The sequence below is a fragment of the Hakea prostrata genome, chromosome 5, assembly GCF_041222555.1.
Source record: "Hakea prostrata isolate BN-2017 chromosome 5, UWA_Hpros_2, whole genome shotgun sequence".
Classification (NCBI taxonomy): domain Eukaryota; kingdom Viridiplantae; phylum Streptophyta; class Magnoliopsida; order Proteales; family Proteaceae; genus Hakea; species Hakea prostrata.
In genome coordinates, this window is record NC_142604.1 from 4,536,349 (window position 1) to 4,555,107 (window position 18,759).

The 18,759-nt window shown below is 36.9% G+C and overlaps 2 protein-coding genes across 3 annotated transcripts; one reads left to right on the forward strand and one right to left on the reverse strand.

Annotated features, from left to right (window-relative positions):
* Nucleotides 1–4,667: 4,667 nt before the first annotated feature.
* Nucleotides 4,668–4,985, reverse strand: LOC149014540 (auxin-responsive protein SAUR21-like). The gene has a single exon (XM_089155049.1). The coding sequence runs from the start codon at nt 4,983–4,985 to the stop codon at nt 4,668–4,670; it is 318 nt and encodes a 105-aa protein (XP_089011175.1).
* A 5,956-nt stretch (nt 4,986–10,941) lies between these two features.
* Nucleotides 10,942–18,319, forward strand: LOC149014541 (protein SMALL AUXIN UP-REGULATED RNA 12-like). Of its 2 annotated transcripts, none has more exons than XM_089156118.1 (4): nt 10,942–11,232; nt 11,329–11,417; nt 11,510–11,628; nt 17,680–18,319. In XM_089156118.1, the coding sequence occupies exon 4, from the start codon at nt 17,703–17,705 to the stop codon at nt 18,015–18,017; it is 315 nt and encodes a 104-aa protein (XP_089012244.1). In that variant the 5' UTR covers nt 10,942–11,232; nt 11,329–11,417; nt 11,510–11,628; nt 17,680–17,702; the 3' UTR covers nt 18,018–18,319. The 2 variants fall into 2 exon arrangements, with proteins under 2 accessions (XP_089012244.1, XP_089012245.1); XM_089156119.1 differs by having other exon boundaries at nt 10,942–11,048; nt 11,181–11,232; nt 11,329–11,628.
* The last annotated feature ends 440 nt before the right edge of the window (nt 18,320–18,759 follow it).

The following is an 18,759-nucleotide window of genomic DNA, read 5'->3' on the forward strand; positions in this document are numbered from 1 at the left end:
AAAGTGGCCCTTAGGTACGTATGACTGTATAAGGGGTGTAGATCGGTTAGCAAGGATCAATGGAAAGTGTGGCAGGCAGGAGACATTCTGAGAAAACAGATTACAGTTACCTGTTCATAGGAATGACTAGAGAGACCGAAAAGGATCTTTCAGAGGGCCAGAGTAAGATGGAACGTATAACCGTAGATGATTGATTGAATGCAGGCTGCAGCATGCTATATATTTAGGGAGAAGTGAAGGACCATGATACTTAGATTACCAGAAAAAAAGAAAAAAAAGGACCACGATGCTTGTGGCCCAAGATCTCCCAAGTACAACACTTGCCCCATTTTTTAGCAAAAATGCTTCAGACCTGCGTCATCATGGTGCAGGACGGTATTGCCTACCGTTGGATCGGGATCTAGTCAAGATTTCTACCAAGATCTCGATCTCAACCATTGATTTTTAACGGCTGAGATCGAGATTTTGGTCAAAATCTCCATCCGACGGCCGATATGAAAGCATAACCGTCTTGTGCATTTAAAGCCTAGGACTGAGGCAAGGTTGATATTTTAGAGAGTGACTTCAGTGCTGCGAGCAAGATTTCGATTCATTTGTTTCTCAAAAGTGTGAAAATATACTTTTCGAAAATGGATGAGATTTCGACCGTTTGCTATAGGTGCTGCACATTAATTACACCGCACCCAAGCAATTTCTCATCATTTATCAGTAAATTTGTGAAGGGCCGGCATTTGCGGGTTTTGTAGACTTTTGAGTCACTTGACAGCAACAAGAGAAAAGAGTGGAGTCACTTCTGATTTAGCTATATTTCTACTTCCAGAAGCAGAGATTTGCCATATTTAAGCAGTAATTGGCATTTGCGGGTTTTGTACTTTTGTAGACTTAAACTCGAGTCACTTGACAGCAACAAGAGAAAAAAATGAGTCACTTCTGATTTAGTTATCGGCCAATATAAATACTTCCAGAAGCAGACATTATTGGATTTGTCATCTATAGTCTTCCTGGCCACCAGAGATCTGTGCCACATAAACCATAATTTTGCTTGGGTCATCGCCAAGTTGAGATTTTGGCCTTCAGATAATATCAGAAATTTTGGTCGAGATCTACCATTGAATTTGGACGGTCGAAATTAAAATTTCGATTCAACGGTCGAAAATGTGTGACTTGATGGCCAAGCAAAACCCATAATCCATCATCATCCATCCATGTATCCATTTCAGTTATATGTTTGTGTCTCGATTCTAGTGTGCAGAAGCCAACCCTGATCTCTTCTCTCATTATGTTGTCTGCCATGATGCATTCAAGGGTATTTTCAGCAACAGTTTTCCATCTTCATGATGATAGTTATGAGTGAGTTTAGCTTTCACCACTTACACCCACACCTTGGGCGATGCTGAAAAGGATGGATGGTTTTGACTGCTAGATGGACCATCACATGATTTTATTACCATTACCAAAATGGTGATATGGTGATTCTTCCTCCTCTCTTCCTCATGTTTTTTTTTGGGTAACATTTTGACATGCACACGAGAATGAAATTAGGAATATATAGAAACAGTGTGGTAATCTGGAACTTATTAATGCCAGTGTCAAATCAAACCGGTTCTACATGCTGTTTCAAAGGATACCAGATCACCATTTGGTAATGGTAATACAATCATGTGATGGTCCCATCACAGACCTAACGGCAGTGATTGATTGATAGAAAACAGCCCCAGTGAAAGCATCACACCAAATTGCTTTTGCGCATGACTGTCAAGCCGAGGTTTTGGACCATTATATTTGAAATCTAAGTCAAAATTGAATTTTGACTGTTGAATTTCAATGGTCGAGATTGAAATTTCGATTTGACGGCTTGACGGTCCTGCGCGTTAAATGCGCTAGGCCCAAGCAAAATCCCAAATATTAAGCATCTCCAATGAAGTCCAACCTATACACCTTTCCACTCTTGCAAGAGTGTGGGTCCCACATTGCCTGATCTGACGTGAACAGGCTTAACACAGTGCAAGCCCCACACTCTTGTGAGGGTGGAAGCAAGGGTGTAAGGAGCAGTTGGGAGCAGATGATCCAAATTCTCTCTAGTCTCATCTTTGGAATTTAATTTTATTTTATCATGGCTTTCAAGGTCGTGTAAGATAGGATGTCTTGGCCAAACTCCAATGCTTGGCTTATGGACCTCTGTCAGTCTTATGCTTTGTGTTCTTCACCATATCTCTCAAGCAAAGTTTGAAAAAAAAGGAAAATACAATAATCAAATTGGTTCATTTATCAAAACTTAACCAAGTCATTAGATTGGATTTCTAATACATGGGATCATTTAAGACCATTTATTTATTTTGATTAGTTTTTATTTAACCAAAAAAGAAAAGAAAAAGGAATGAGAACACTATTTGGGTGTTTGTTATTGTGTTCCTTTGTCTAAATAAGTTGGAGCTGTGTATGATTATACTGCATTTTGGCTTTTGGGGTTTTCTAGTCTAGTTTAGTATGGAGTTTACATGTGGCGGTCTTCTATAGAAACAACAAAACCAAAGATGTCTCAGGTTCAAACATCCGTCCCTAGCTCCAACCATCTCCATAGGTTAAAGAAGGAAAATCCTTCCCATGCACTTGAGGAAAATCCATTCATGCATAAATATCTTTCCTTTGATTTTTCCCAACTGTTATTTCAGAAATTTTTTATCTTATAAGCAATTTGCAATTTTGAGAGAATCTCAATGACATGTTGAGAGACTATATTGGTGTAGAATTTAGTATATAAGTAGGTATGATGTCAATAATATATCTTCATTGAAGCTAGACAGCCTAATTCCCACATTGCAATCTTGGGTGATCAGTTCCCTGTCCGCTGAACCTAAACTGCCTTACAGTTTTGGTGATACATGTAAGAATACTATAACATTTCACCCTCTTAATTATAGTATCCATCACAACATGTTCAACCAAATCGATTTTTCTTAGTCCGATGTGATATTATTGGTCAGCCTAGTTATGGCATCAAGAATTTTGGCATGATAACAAGATGGGTTTCAGCTGATTTAATCTCGCAGTGTAAGCTATTTCAGGTTTTTTGTCTTCTCTTTTTTGGTAGGTTATTTCAGGTTTAAGGTGTGAACTCAAAAAACAATAGTTCTCTTTTTTGTTTCTTGCTGAAATCCATATTTGGTAGATGTCACATCTTCCAATTAAAGGTGTCAATTGCGTATTGAAACCGTTTAACCATACCAAACAGTGCTGTCTAAAACTGCACCGTTCAAAATTCAGTACGTTATGTATCGAAACCTAATTTCTTCAGTACGGTTCCGGTTTCAGGTACTCATACCGTTGGTATGTATCAAAACTGTACCAAATTAATACCGTACCAAATTAAGGGATATAAATGTAATTTTACAATTAAAACACTTTACCTTTATCCTATCCCTAATTCCCTGTTTCAGTTTTTCGTTTTGTCCTTCACTCCCCTTCTTATATTGTCTCTGTTATTACCAGATTCTAATCAATTGTTTGATCGTATTAGGATCTTAATGAACTAATAACAAAAATGACATGGGTTCGTTCGCACAAAAATTGTATCACACTTGATACTGTGTTTGAACTAGTTGAAACCAGTACCAAACCGTTTTTGCAAATATTGAAACCGTACCATACTGTGTAAATTTGGTATGGTACGGTTCTAGTTTTCGGTATTCAAAGTTAGTACTGTACCAAAACCGTATTAAATTATCGAAACTGTACCGATTGACACCCTTACTTCCACATGTCGAGTTTTTATCAAAGATATTTCAACGAAATATTTATGTAGAGGTGTGATATATGTAATTTTCCAAGGAAGATGGAATATTCTGATTAACCAAAATCCCAAGATGGTACGCTCTATATTTGCATGGGATCTCACATAAGTGAAAATGAATTTATGTGGCCAAAAAAAGAATTTGTGTGGAATCACATGCTATTGACTTAAAATCTATTAGTAGAACGTTTGTTATGCTATAGTCTTTAAATTTATCTTCTCCCTCTTTGTAATCACACTCATTGAATCTCAAAAATGATATGTCGCGATCCAAGAATCGCATGACAACAAAGTAAGGCTTCCAAGTAACGCAACCATTTAGTTAGTCTCCCTACTGCATACAAGTAAATAGAAATCCCACCTCTTAAACATGACATGCTTGTCTTAAGTGGTGAGACCTACCTCTATGTGTGTTTTCTTTTGGTGTAAAGACTACATTGAACTACTGATCTTTACCACATATTAGGTGGGCGTTCACTGGAGCATTCACCTCTGATTTTTAGAGTTAGCTAGAATTCAGAGATTTGAGGAAAGCACGCTTACATACCTCTATCTTGATGGGGAGAGGATCTCGACTCTATCTGGATTAGTTTATAGACATGAGCTTTAGGAATACCACATCTTACCATATTTGAATAACAACCATAGAGAAACTAATTATTCTTTCACTCGATCGATCTTAAGCAAGTAAACAGAAAACATAATATATGAAATGGGCTTATTCCCAGAATTTGAGGAATTTGTTGCCACAGGCTAATAAGTCCTCAAGGGCATGAACCATGAGGGTTCTTCATTGCTGGCTACTGCAGAAGCCTGGGCGCCTTCATATTAATCTGAACAGAATTTGACAATCTCATCATCATCATTAGTTGACAAGCTAAGCATTCAAACCAGAAGTGACAGCAATGAAGGTTTCTTCTTTGCATGGAATTGTGAGACCACCCATTGGATGATTAAACTGAAATTCTTCTTCAGATAAGCATAGCAAGCCTTGGAATGAAGGATGATTCAAGTAAGAAATCGGAATCACAAATCTTCTCTTCTGGGTTTCTCCAACATAAACTGCAAAGTGGCCTTTAGGGACTCCTACTGCTTTTGGAATTTCTGCACTCTTGCTGGGGAAACAGCGAGACTGCATTTTGAGTTTCTGCTTTGCTCGAAGAACCTTAGAAGATAAATCAATTCCCATAACCATCCCTGAAACTTGTAATAAGACACCTAAAGAAAGACTAAGAGTTACATGTATATATATATATAACAAGTGCCGTGACTGGGTGTTTTGGCAGCTGACTTGTAGAGCTAGCAAATTCTTTTCAATGAAGCTTAATGCATGTGGTGAGGAGAAAGGGATTTGGGCCGAGGAGACCTAATTTACCAATAATCACATGCCTTTGCTCTTACAAATGCAATGATCGACGGGCGAAGATGCCTGTGATGTGATTAATGCCAAACTCTCCTTCAAAACCCAAGAGCTCATTTCATTTGAGACGATGAATAGTTTTTCCATATCATATCATATCATACTATTATTAAAGAAGCACGAATTTATGGATGATCGATCATTATATTTTTCTTATTCTTAGAATACCCTTAATCATTCGCCAAAATATATTAGTTAAACTTGTAATCTATATTCTCATTAATTAGACATTAATAGTAATTGCAATTAAATTGTCTCCATTAAAGCCATGAACTAAGTGTTTCTTGATATTCATGCATAAATCCCAAGTGTTTTAATTCTCGATAGAATTAAATCTATTAATTAAAATCACAAATTAAGTGTTTCTTGATATTCATGCATAAATCCGAGGTGTTTTAATTATGGATAAAAATAAATCTATTAAATACAACTCTCACCCAAAAAGAAAAAGAAAAAAGAAAAAAACACCACTATAGCACTACCAATAAATCCAAGTATGTATTTACATGAAAATAAAAATAGTATTAATTGTAATTAATTCTTTCCACTAAAACTCAAATTAAATGCTTATTGATATTCATGTTTAAAACCCAACTCTCTCAATTCACATTAGAACAATATATATTAAAATAACCCTCATAAAAAAAAAAAAAAAGAAAAAGAAAATGTCACTACCAAATAATATTAAATCGTATACCTATCCAAAAAGAAATGCAAGACGGATAGGTCCTATAAAACTCTATCACTTGATCAACACGATAATAATTATTTAAAAAATCAACAAATACTCACGGGCCTTGCACATGGTACGTTAGTAGTTGATATAAAAACATCTACTTCATATGTGGAAAGTATAACTGTGTCTTTTGTAGTTGCCAAAAAGTCTCTCTATTAAATTGCTATCATCCTCTTCTCCAATCTTCTCTCTAGCTTGTTTACACAAGAATTGATTTGGTAAGATGCTTTACGTCCATCCTCGCACCTCTTTTTCGATTGATATCATAGACAAATGATATTATGAAAATGGATCTGTAACAGAACTTTATACATGTAGTTTGGATAAGCTAGTACACTAATGCGAGTGATGGTATACGTACAAGACGTCGTACCTTTAATATCTTTTTCGCTGAAAATAAATTTATTGCATAATAGAGTTAATACATACATCAACATCTACTCTATAGATGTCAATCTAATGCTTTACAATCGATCTCAAGTTAAAAAGAAAACTAAAATTAGATGTCAACCGTTTGATCAACATATTTGCTGATTGACCCAATCATAGCAGAAAATATATAAGAAGTACAGAATGAGGAAGTGGAGGTCATGGATCCGTTTGATAGCTCGCCAAGTGTTTATATTTTGAGAAACACTAGAAACAATTTTGAGTATTTTTAGAACTTTAATTGAATGATAACCAACTAGTTATTTCATGCTGAACCACAGGTATCCTTCAGGCTTGGGTCTTTGGTTAGGTTCAGATGAGCATCATTCTAATAAAAAACAAGCCAGACAAAGGCACTATGGTGCCGGTGGAAGTCCATCAGGTGCCAAAATCAGTTTTAAGTTTTGCTCCATCTCTATTTTCTTATGTACATAACAAATTAAGCAATCTCATCATCATCTTTCAGAAACATTTTGAAGCATCTTGATCTGCTTAGGGTGACAAAATGAAAATGCATTTTATGACAATCAATTAGGATTGATTTTATTTTACTGTGGAAAATATTACCATATAGGTATTTATCTGTTCTTCATTTCTCATAGTATCAAACTGTACCCCCATGAAAGGGCTGTGATTATTTATTGTTTGTTTTTCACTTCTCATAGTATCAAATTATGCCCCCCCTCAAAATGTGACATGTGGATTCTAAAGGACTGACGACTTGGTCTCTCCGCTTTAGTAATCATAGCCGTTGGATCCTAAAGAGTCCATATGTCACCTTCTAAGAACCATGCAGGAGATAATCGTGCTACAACAAACAAAGATTCCTCAATAAATTGAATCTGAAGGTCATTCATTATACAGATGAAAGTTCTATTAGACTAGTACCAGTAAACTATATAATTCTTTTTGCGCTCGCTCAGCTCCTCTCTTCAATAATACTTCTCCATGCCCATGAAAGTTTTAAGAATAATGATACATTACATAAGTCCTTGGGCTTTAGAAGGGTTTTAATGGGCCTCTAGGCCCATGACTAACACTCCCCTTGGTCCTATCTTGTTGCATCGACTTGGATTTTGGAATTGGAAACCCTAGTGCAGAAACTACCCATCCTAGCGTAGACTAACATACACAAGCCCAACTAAACTAGTGGATCTTCTTGTCATAATATAACTTTTGGCCCAACTAAGACCTACTGGCCCTCCTTTATCAGGACAATTTTTGTGTCAGAATTTGACCATCCATTTCCCTTTGGATGAAAGATACATGTCCATCAATCACATCCAAAGGTTGAGTAAAATTTAAATAATATAAATTTATTTTATTTTAATTTAATCTTAATCATTGGATGTGACTGATGGACATGTGTTTTCCATCCAAAGAAATATGGATGGTCCATTTTTTTGTCTAATAAAATTCCACGGCTACCTGTTCATGAGGTCCACATCAAGGGTATCATATGGAAAATAATTTTTTTCTATTAAAAGAATTGAAAACCCCTAAAAATTTATGATAGTCTTTTTATCCATTATGAATTCTGATAACAAAAAATCTTCTATTAAGTTTTGCACTAACCACTTAAAATTCTAATATAAATCTAGTGTATAATAGTAAACAATAATAACCCTATTGTTTTTTCTTTTTCTCATTTTCAAACTCTAATAATCTGTTTTATCAAAAAAACTAATAATCAATTCTTAATTTTTATTATATTTTTTTGTCAAATTTTCATTTTGACATCCAAATTTGTTTTTCATTCCATAATTTATTCAGAATGAAGTTACCAAACTATTTCTTATTTTGACCAAAAGAATTCTTGTATTCATTTCTTTTAAGTAGCTAAATAGAAAAAATGAAAATTTGAATTTTATCATTCTCCAAATAAAAGAAAATTACATGGAATTCTAAGATTTTTTTTTTTTTTTGGTGCAGGGATTCTGAGAATTGGTTGCTAAGAATGCCAATAAAAGCTTTCAGTTCTAACTAATGGCAAAAGCCTAATCTTGGGTACCTTCTCTTCCTGCCTTGTGACAGTTCTAGCTCATATAGGCTAGTTTGCAGACGAGAGGTGATAGAAATGAAGGTGGCTTCTGTGCACGGAATGGTGAGGCCGCCCATTGGATGATTGAACTCAAATTCTTCTTCAGCTAGAAGTAGCAAGTCTCGGAATGAAGGATGGTTCACGTAAGAGATCGGAATCACAAATCTGCTTTTTTGGGTTTTTCCAACATAAACTGCAATTTGGCCTTTTGGAGGTTCTTGCTCTTTGGAGAAACAGCGAGGCAGCACTTTCAGTTTCTGCTTCGGCTGAACAACCTCAGAAGGTAAACCCATACCCGCCATGACAATCCCTGAAACTTGCAGCACGATTTAAAAAAGTTCTAAAAAAAAAAAAAAAAAAGGGAAAAGAACAGAGCTTTAAGAACTTGTAAGTTGTAGACCAAGTGTTTGATGAAATGCTGAGCTACGTTACATGTATATATATATATATATATATTCATATTTTGGACCTGTAGTGCCAATTCATCCAAATGAAACTTGTGGTTGAGGAGACAAGTATGGGTTAATTAGGTGCCTAATTTTACCAATGATCACATGCCTTTGCCCATGACACCCAACACTTTCTTCCTGTGTTGTTACTTCCACACACACAAGAAAAAGAACTAAAATCGATCCATGTGATGGTGTTAATTAATGGGAGAACAAACTTTTCTCAGGAACTTGCTATCCTAGTTATTTCTCTTGCAGCAAAAAAAAAAGAACAATCTTTGGACGTTGACATAACATGGAACCCATGCATGCATATTATATCATCTATCACCCTATATAGTATATACTCACCCTCTTCTGTCTTCTTGAGATTCCCATCTTCTTAGTGTCTCTATTCTTGAAACCCTTAGATTTATTCTATCAGCACTCCAGAAGTGGGTCTGTCTTTATTTTGTGGTGGAAAAATGTGAGCAAGGCATAGACCTCTACCTTGATGGGTAGAGAATCCATAAACCCTGGAGATGTAGGAATATTTGTGACCGAACTCTCTCATCCTTCTTGATATTTTTCTCTTTTTATCCTTGCTTATGTGATTCATTTAGCATTGGGTTCATTCATTAAGGCCTGGCAAGCCTGAATTGCAATTGAGATTTTCTTATATATAGTAATCCTTGACTTTAAGAAGCCAGGCTATCTCAGCTAAGGCTCTTCTATGTTTGAATGCTTTGATACATTAATTTTGAGCCTTGTGTTGCTGAGTTTTCTTGTGGTAGAAGTTAAGATTCTTCTTGCTTGTTTAGAGCCAGACATTGAAGGGCCAAACCTTCCTTGGACATGGACGTTTTGAGGAAGATAGACTAACTTTCATACACTGAATGACGGTTTTTTCGTTCTGCTTCATTGAACAACTGAGGCCTGCTTTTGGGTTTCAAAGCTGAGACTTTTCTGGTCTATTTGCTTTGTATTAATTGTTTAAGTTTGAAGTTTTCTTGGTCTTTTTATCATCATTAAATTAATATAAAGTCTTTGCTATTCTAACATAACTTATCATAAGAAAAATAAAAATAAAAATTCTTACCAAAAAAATTCTAATAAAATAGCCCATATACTGACGCGAGGGTTATGAAATTAATGAAAAATAAAGGGAAAATTTTTGACGCCACCCCTTGAGTTAGCTTCTAATATAGGTGTTATCTCATGAGTTATTTAATTTATCAATCAAACCCCCTTATTACTAACATATTAGTCTTTTTCTTTTTCTTTCTTTTTTTATACAAAACAACATTAGTTCAATTAGTTTAAATTTATTTATTTTAATATTACCCCTAAATTCTAAGGGATGAAGATGACAAAGGAGGAAAACGAAAATAATATTCTTCCAATGATGGGTTGCCCTCCCAGGGGAGATCCTGGGTTCGCACCCACTTGAAATAGTTCTAGATGATAGAGGAAGACAAAGAGAAGTTGTAGGGTTTTTCCTTCAAGGATACAAAACATTTAACTTGTTTACATCATTACCTAATTTTGTGTCACTGATGTATTTTCGCAATACACTGTCTAATTAATAAATTGGATAATTTAGGAGGTGATATTAATTTTAAGTGCTTGTTGGGGCCTTCTCTTTTAAGCGGAGAGCAAACGAAGGCATGTTTGCCATGTTGGATGGACGGAAAGCTGCAACAAGATGGATGGTTATGGCTACCTGTAGTGGGAAAACATAATGAGGGATCAAGGACAACTCGAAAAAAATAGGGTTGATAAGGAATTTTATCAGGTCTACCATCCATTTCTCTTTGATAAAGAGTACATGTCCATCAGTCACATTCAAGGATTGAGGTAACATTCAAAGATAATTTTTTTTAAAAATTTAATTTCAACCTTTGGATGGGATGGACAGATGTTCTTTATCTAGAGAGGAATGGATGGTCCAAATAGACTTGATAAAATTTCAAGTAGATCAAAGGTTTTAATGCTCAAAAGCTGAACCGGGACGGTTTGGTTCGATGCCGGTTCTGTGTCAACTCTCGAGAACAATGCTTTCGAATTTTTCGTTTGTGGCAGCAAGAAACCCGAAGCCTGAAGAACAGGATTTCTCAGAACTGGGAACAGATTCGAATGAAAGAATGCTTCACCGTAACAGCTCTATAGCAAGAAAACATGGCGGAAGAGTTTTCGAAGACAACGTGAAGATTACTTCAAACTTGCGATTTGATTTTCAACTGTTCCTCCACCATTTTTAGGTTGAATATTTCATAAGCTAATCACACTCATTTGCATCTGCAATTCTTTGTGTTTTTTTCTTCTTTCTTCCACAGAGTTCGAGCAAGCGACTCAAAGAAGTTGAGATCAGCGTCCCGATGGTGTACGGTAATCTCTCATTCTGGCTTTGGTTGAAGGGCTTTTCCTTCATATTTGCCAGGATGGTCAGGTCTAAAGTAGTGATTTTTGGGTTATTACATGCAGATTTCATCGTCTGAAGCTGTATCCCAATGATGAATCTATTCCCCAAGAAAAGAAAGCCGTTGGTGCCTTCAGAGAGTTTCTTTGCTCGCGTACGGAATCATTCAGCAGTAATAGACTCATAGTGCCAAGGCTTCTACAGAGTGCTTTTCTAAGGCCTAACTTTGCCTTCCATTTGCTGCAGGATCAATTGAGAACTTCAATGAAAATAAGAGGTGATACCATTGATCACTGGCTAAGTCAGTTGTTCATGAATTCCTCAAAGGCTGATGAGCTGTTAAAACTTGCAGCAGCTCGAAATAGGTAAGCATTGGATTAGTTGTAGTCATTCTTCAGTGATAATTCCTCTGTGAAGCATGTAGAAACAACTTCATGTTCATCTACATGCAATGGGGATATTACAAGAAACCCCAATTTATTTTTCCAGTTATATCCTTTTCCAACAGTAAAGAAATAAGAATAATAAACTTTATGGAATTGTTTATAAAATCTCAGCTCCACCAATAAAGCTTTGTAGTTGCAAGTAATCCCTAGGCCTTTTCAATTGAATATGTGAATTGAAGGTTGGAGGGACAACTCAACTTCCAAGTATCATTCAATTTTTGAAGGCCATGGAGCCATGGCAGAACCCAATAGCCAACTTCGATCTAGAGTCCAGACTCCAGAAAAATTGAGCAGTCCTTGACAGAAGCATCTCTAAGCATCGAAAAGCTGAGATTCTAACTTTGAATTTGATGGTATATAGGTAAACTGCTAAAACAGGTTTAACAGGCTAACAAAGGACCCAATTGAAGTTAATGAAGTCCTCCAATTCACAGTGAAATTTTAATTTCTTAAATTAGCCAATACCACCAACCAGAGCAGCTGAAAACAGGGTTAAATGCATTTTTTTTATTATTTCAAATTATGGGAAATTTTTTGATTTCAAGTCAATGCCAAATGTTGGATTCAGAGACTTAATCACATATGGATTTGTTTGGCTAAAGATTATTTGTATTAAAAGGATAGGGTATGAGGAGAAGTATAGACACACCTGAGATGAGATTAGCAGCTGCAGCAACATAATTTTATAAAACAATTACCTTTGGCTAAGCCATCAGTAGGGAAAACAACCCACCAATGATTCAGAAAAGGAAGTCTATCTGAATCTGAACCTTGGTGTCCATTGCATGTCCCCCTCCAATTCCTAGTTAATCAGAGGCAGCCAACTCACAATTGGTTAGGTCTCAGAACTGATAGGTGAATTTGTCAAAGAATCTGCAGTCAGATTTGCTTCACAAAGAAGATGAGTATCATCCATTCCACATAGTTTAGGAATGAGAAAATTTCCAACCATCTTTGCCTTAGAACCAGAGGAGGAGCTCTGTTCACAAAGGCTATACTGCCTTAAACTTGCATTGGACCACAGGTTTTGACTACTGAAATTCTCAGCTCTTTCTATCCCACCGATGGGTGCTTTAAATTCAGCTTCAAAATTTCTCTCTATCCCCAGAAAAGTTCACCCTCTGCTCCTGCATTATCTGGATTCCCTAGCTAACACCTATCAACATCAAGTTTATACCAAACTGCTCAGTGGGGACACCTAGAAAGTTATATATGGATTTGAACTCTTACTTTGCATGCAGTGTTATAATCTCTCTCTTAACTGAAACTTGCATGGAAAAGTCTGTTGTGACTTGTGAGGAGCACTACTAGCTGTAGACACTTTGTATTCTTCTGTTAATCTGTAGATGATGAATGAAAAGATTCATGAACTAGGTAAGTTGTAGAAGTATTCAATTATTAGAAACCAAGAGCTTGAAGTGAGTACTGAAAGAGGTTACAGTAGAATACTTTAGCAATTTGTGTAGTTAAAAGCCTACACATTCTTCTACTGGCTTTTCTTTTCATAACTCACTTAACTGCGGTCAACATCTCAGTGACACCTAGCCTGGTATTCCCCCCCCCCCCAAAAAAAAAAAAAAAAAAAAAAAAACTACAAGTCTGGTAGTTCTGAACAGGTTTTTCTTCTTGAATGATCCTCTCTTCATTCTCTTTCTGAGATTTATTTCACATGTTGGACAGACCTTTAAGCCGTCTTGGAACCCTACATTTTTGCACTTCCATATTGCAGGCTTCTGGCTTCTCACTTTCACGGTTTTAAGAATTGGTATAGAAGTCTAGCCAACCTGGATTAGAATTGGTTGAGGTAGATCCAGCTTTGGGTGGATCTATATCTTCCGATCCTTGTATTAAAACTAATTTAGGGAATGCTTTTACTGATTATGGCTGATTCTTTATAATGACCAATTCCATCTCTGAATTTTTATACCATGATTCTCATTGGAAGGCACACCTCAAGTAAGGTTACCTTCCATTCTTTTTACCTGTATTAAGATGCGGAAGCACAAGCTAGATTGACTACTTGAATGTGTTATACCATATCAGGAGATAGGTGGTCCCCACTTCCAAAAAAATGAGAATGGTGTGTGAAATTAGGGAGGAGTCCCGTATTTATAGTGACCCTGCGAGTCCTTGCAGTGCTGTGGATCCTACCCATGGTAATTCTCAGCCATTAGATATCTATGGAGCTCTGCGGGTTGCCCATATCTGTCAAAATCTGGAACCTAGTTCATGAATCAAATACCTTTCTGCAGTCTTCTCTAGACTTCTTCCTCTGGTGAGGCTACTATACATCCCTTGAGATTCCTTTTAAGGTGGCTGCTATGAGATATTGAGTCTGGCCGTCTGGGTTATCTATGTCGTGTCCTTTTGTTTGTATAAACACAATATTGTGATGCCATTAAAGTGCCCAGAGGGGTTGTTTAATCCTTCAAAAGGACATGTATCATCAGGAAACTGTCCTGAAGCCTTCAAATACGGAAAAGTGATCTGGGTTCCTTAGAACATCTAATGCCATTTTTGTGGTACTTGCATATCATACATGGGAACTCAGTTATGGGTGCTACCATTGGTACGTACTGAGTCCTTTTCCTTTGTGGAGTACTGTGAATGAGCTCCAGGATTCAAGGTGGGTCTCATGTGTCTGGCCATAGCCCCTTCTACTTGTCCTCTCTCTCTCTCAATTCGGGTTCTTGGTTACCGAGTGTGTGGGTCTCTCCAGTATTTGATGCATTAATTCTCCTCTCCTTAGTCATGCCAAGAAGTCTTACTGTTGCCGCATCTACTCTGCATGTGAAACTCAAGTCAATTGTGAGGTTCTCTGCTTTTCAAAGTGGGTCTCATGTATGCTGGCATGTCATTTAAATGTCTCGACAATGCATAAGTTAAAAGAGATTCGGTTTGTTTCATCACCCCAAGAGAGCCCCATTGAGGGAGGCTTCCTGAGTCCAGTTCCTCTACCCTTGAAGGTATGCTACCACTGAGAATAGTTGTGATTGGGGGGAAGAAATGGACAATTCATCCACAATGTTGACAATAACAACAAACTTAAATTAATTATTCCCCTTCTTGAAAGAACCTGTTAGGAAACAGACAAATAAGGATTCTTGCAAGTAATTTATCGAACATGATATGAGCAATATCTTTTGCTCACAACTTGATTGTTAATTGTATCACAACCACATTTATAAACATGTCCACAAAATCACACATAACACAACGGAATTTTAATGAGGAAAATCTCCCAAGGTGAAGAGAAAAAACTACGGGATCATAGTGCACAAAAAAAATCCACTAATCACCAAAATTTAGAATACAAGAATTTTGTTTAGTAAAAATAGAGAAAAATAAAGGCACAGAGGAGTACAAATCACACTGATTTTGCAAGCTCTGATTCACACACCGTTGGATTTGAAAAACGACAAGTCATGAATCTCCAGTACAAATTTCAGTTCGATTGGACACTAGATGACCACTCGATGAAGAGTTTGATCGAAATTGGATTGGACACACTCAAAAAGGGGATTGGAGCTCTTTCCTCTCTATTTTTGGATTTCTTCCTTCTTTGTTCTCCCTTTTAATTTCTAAAGAAAAAGATTAAATAATGGGTCATCCTCCACATGGAAGGGAAACCCAACCCAAGAAGTTAATCTTCTACTGAAAGAAAAAAGAGTAGTTGATCCTGATTCATGTTTCTGCCCATATGTAGATTTGGGGGTAAAGATTGATTGGTTTAACATCTCCATTATTCTTGTTCCTCTCATATTGGATGAGACTTGAGAGTAGTTTAATGCAGAAGCTTATAAGAATTTGGGCATCCTCTCCTTGATAGGAATGACCCCCTACCCTCTAGATCCCACCCTGCTCTCTATTGGATACTATATCTAGCTCCAGGAAGGTCAATGTTTCACCGAGCTAGTTTTAACCTATAGATATGATACAATATTTGTAGAATAGAACACCCTAAGCTACCATTGAAATCTTTCAAAAGTGAAGACTTGGAACACTTGAGCTATTTTGTTTAATGGTTAGCTTTTGAAAACAAATGATATTGGATTCACAACACCTAATCTTACATTAGATAAGCCAATTATAGAAAGCAAATGACAACAGTAGGTTTGAATTGAAGTACTTCAAAAGTAGGGATTCACTAAGGATCATAGGGTGGTTAGTTATAAACTTATAATTTAGAGGTAGTAGTTGCCCTATTATCATAATTGTAAGGTGGTAGTTGATTTGTTTGACAACCAAGGTAGCTGGTAGCTAACCGTATCAAGCAGTTTGGCTGATCTGAGTATGGCCTCACTATGACGTTTGGAACATAACGAAATAGGTTGCTCAGGGCAAGGGTAACATGGCCTTCATGTGCTAACAAAAGCCAAAGTCACCATCAACCTCTAGGGAGGAAAATTCATTTGTTCTTTTAGGGTAGAGCCGTCTACTAATATCATTGCCTTACAAGTAAGAATGGTGTGGGTTTCTATTTGACTCTTCCTTCTGTTTCTACCTTCTGCAATTCACATTCACAGAACATGGGAACTTGTTCCCAAGACTTCACTCATGCATCTTTTAATTTGTTCAGCAATTTCGGCTCTGTTACAAGTCCTACGTATGTAAACAAATCAATGATGCCACTGCATAGTGCATACAATAGATATGTATATATAAATCTTCCCCAACTAGAAGAAAACATATAAGAATATGTAAATCTTCCCCAACTAGAAGAAAACAGATAAGAATATGTGGAATTGAAAGAATGAAGTCATTTATCCATTTTCATGTAAACTCTCTTGATAATGCATGAGTACAGAGAAGATCTATCGAATACTAAATTGTCAAAATGAAAAATACAATACAGATACAGGTGGAGAGTTTTATAACTTTACTAGTTAGGCTCTGTGGCTCAGGTTTAATTATGACCCACCAGGCACCAATGACCAGAACAATTGATTGATGAGGCACTGGGGTTTGAACTTAGAACCTGCAAGCACAAACGCACATGGCCACTTGGGTATCTACCATTGCATCTAAATAATCAGAAGAATCCCAACAATCGGAAAGGACCAGGGTGGTACTCTTTAGTACAGTTATAATTGATCCTTGAATCATGAAGCCAACAGACAGAGAGAGAGAGAGAATTTCACGAATTAGATAGGAGTAGAGCATTCTGTGAATGGGAACAGAAACAAAAGATCCCTACTTGATCTTTGGTTCTTGAAAAATAATGGTAATGTCAAACCATTTCTTAGATATTTTTGGAAGTAAGAATTACCATCTCACCTTCTACGATAGCACAACTGGCGTGAGCTAATCCAATACCTGGAGAAGACCGACCATGAGAAAGAAAAAAAAAAAAAAAAAAGGATTTACTCCACTACAGGTAAGAGATGAAAACAGGGGATTCCTTTTCTAATTTATTTCATTTGTGTAACTTGAACTTTTGGAGATGGAAAAAGAGTTTAGCTTTGATATCCAAACTACCATACAGGAGTTGGTGACGAAAACTCAGAGAAAAAGGGAAGGATAAAGTAATGTATTCCTAACTGAAATAAAAACAGACAAAAAGTTGGGTACCTGAATTAGAACCAATTGGAAACCATTCACATATAAGTAAGAAAGAAAGAAGAAAGAAAAAGCAAAGAGAGATCATGTGGCTGTGGGGGCAGAAGGACAGGCCACGGGTGTTTTGGGGTGTGTGTGGTGTGTGTGTTGAAGTTTAAAGGACAGACTGGGTGCCAAACCCATTGGATTAAAGCTTCTCTTGTTGCCCTTCCAATTGACAACATGGACCCCTATGGTTCTGCTCTTCACAAGTACCTTACCTACACTTTCTTCTTGCTCTCCAAGGCCCTAGCTCTCTCTATAAATACCCCTATTACACTATCTCATACACACACCACCTTCTTCACAGCTCTCCTCTTTCTTGCTATCCTTACCATCTCAAACTCTTATCTCCTAACTTGACTTTGCCAGTTTCATAAACCTCTGAAGATACAATGGCTCTCAGGAAATCAAACAAGTTAACTCAAGCAGCAGTCATCAAGCAGATTCTCAAGAGATGCTCAAGCTTAGGTAAAAGACAAGGATTTGATGAGCAAGGCCTACCGGTTGATGTGCCTAAAGGCCATTTTGCAGTTTATGTTGGAGAGAAGAGAAGCAGATACATAGTTCCAATCTCTTTGTTAACTCATCCGGAGTTCCAAAATCTTCTTCAAAGAGCAGAAGAGGAGTTTGGCTTTCATCACGACATGGGTCTCACCATTCCTTGTGAAGAAGTTGTCTTCCGCTCTCTAACCTCTACTCTTAGCTGAAAATGGAGGACAAAAGTAGGATTTTTTCAGACAATTTCTTTGGGTTTCTGGAGACGATAATCACAAAGATAAAGCTGCATCACTGCGTATTTGTCTTTACTTTTTTCTCTCCCTTGTTGTCATTGTGATGTTTTTAGTTGGCTCCCCTGTTACAATGATTCATACCCAACACCCATAATTTGGATTTGTATATTTTAGTTTTGATATTATTTGACTTGTAGCTTGAGATTTTCCTCAGAGGTGTGCTAGCGCCCTGTGATAGAATCATAGAACTTGTTAATGAAGGTGATTTCCCTATTCACAATCTCTCTCTCTCTCTCTCTCTCTCAATCACCAAAACGGAAGAATTCATGAAATCCCTATCAAATTAAGAGGTAAAAAAATATGGGTTTCTTGAGTTATTTAGTGATTTCTCCCTCACTTGCTCTCTCTCTCTCTCTCTCTCTCTCTCTCTTGCCCTTCTCCTCTGCAATAAATTTTGATGAAGACATGACCATCATAAAGGTTCCCTTCATCACTCGTGAAAGTTTGAAACTCGTAGGGCAGAAGCAGTGGAGGTCATCATGGTCATGTGAGTATGACTGAATGACTGACCACCCCCATGCACCTCAGAGTCAAAGATCTTCTGATCTACAGAATGGACGGTGATGTGATATTGAACTACAAGGACAAACGAAAGCCAATGCAATTTATTATGGTAGTCCGTACATGTGGTGCACATGCAAGTGGGTCTGAAATCTGA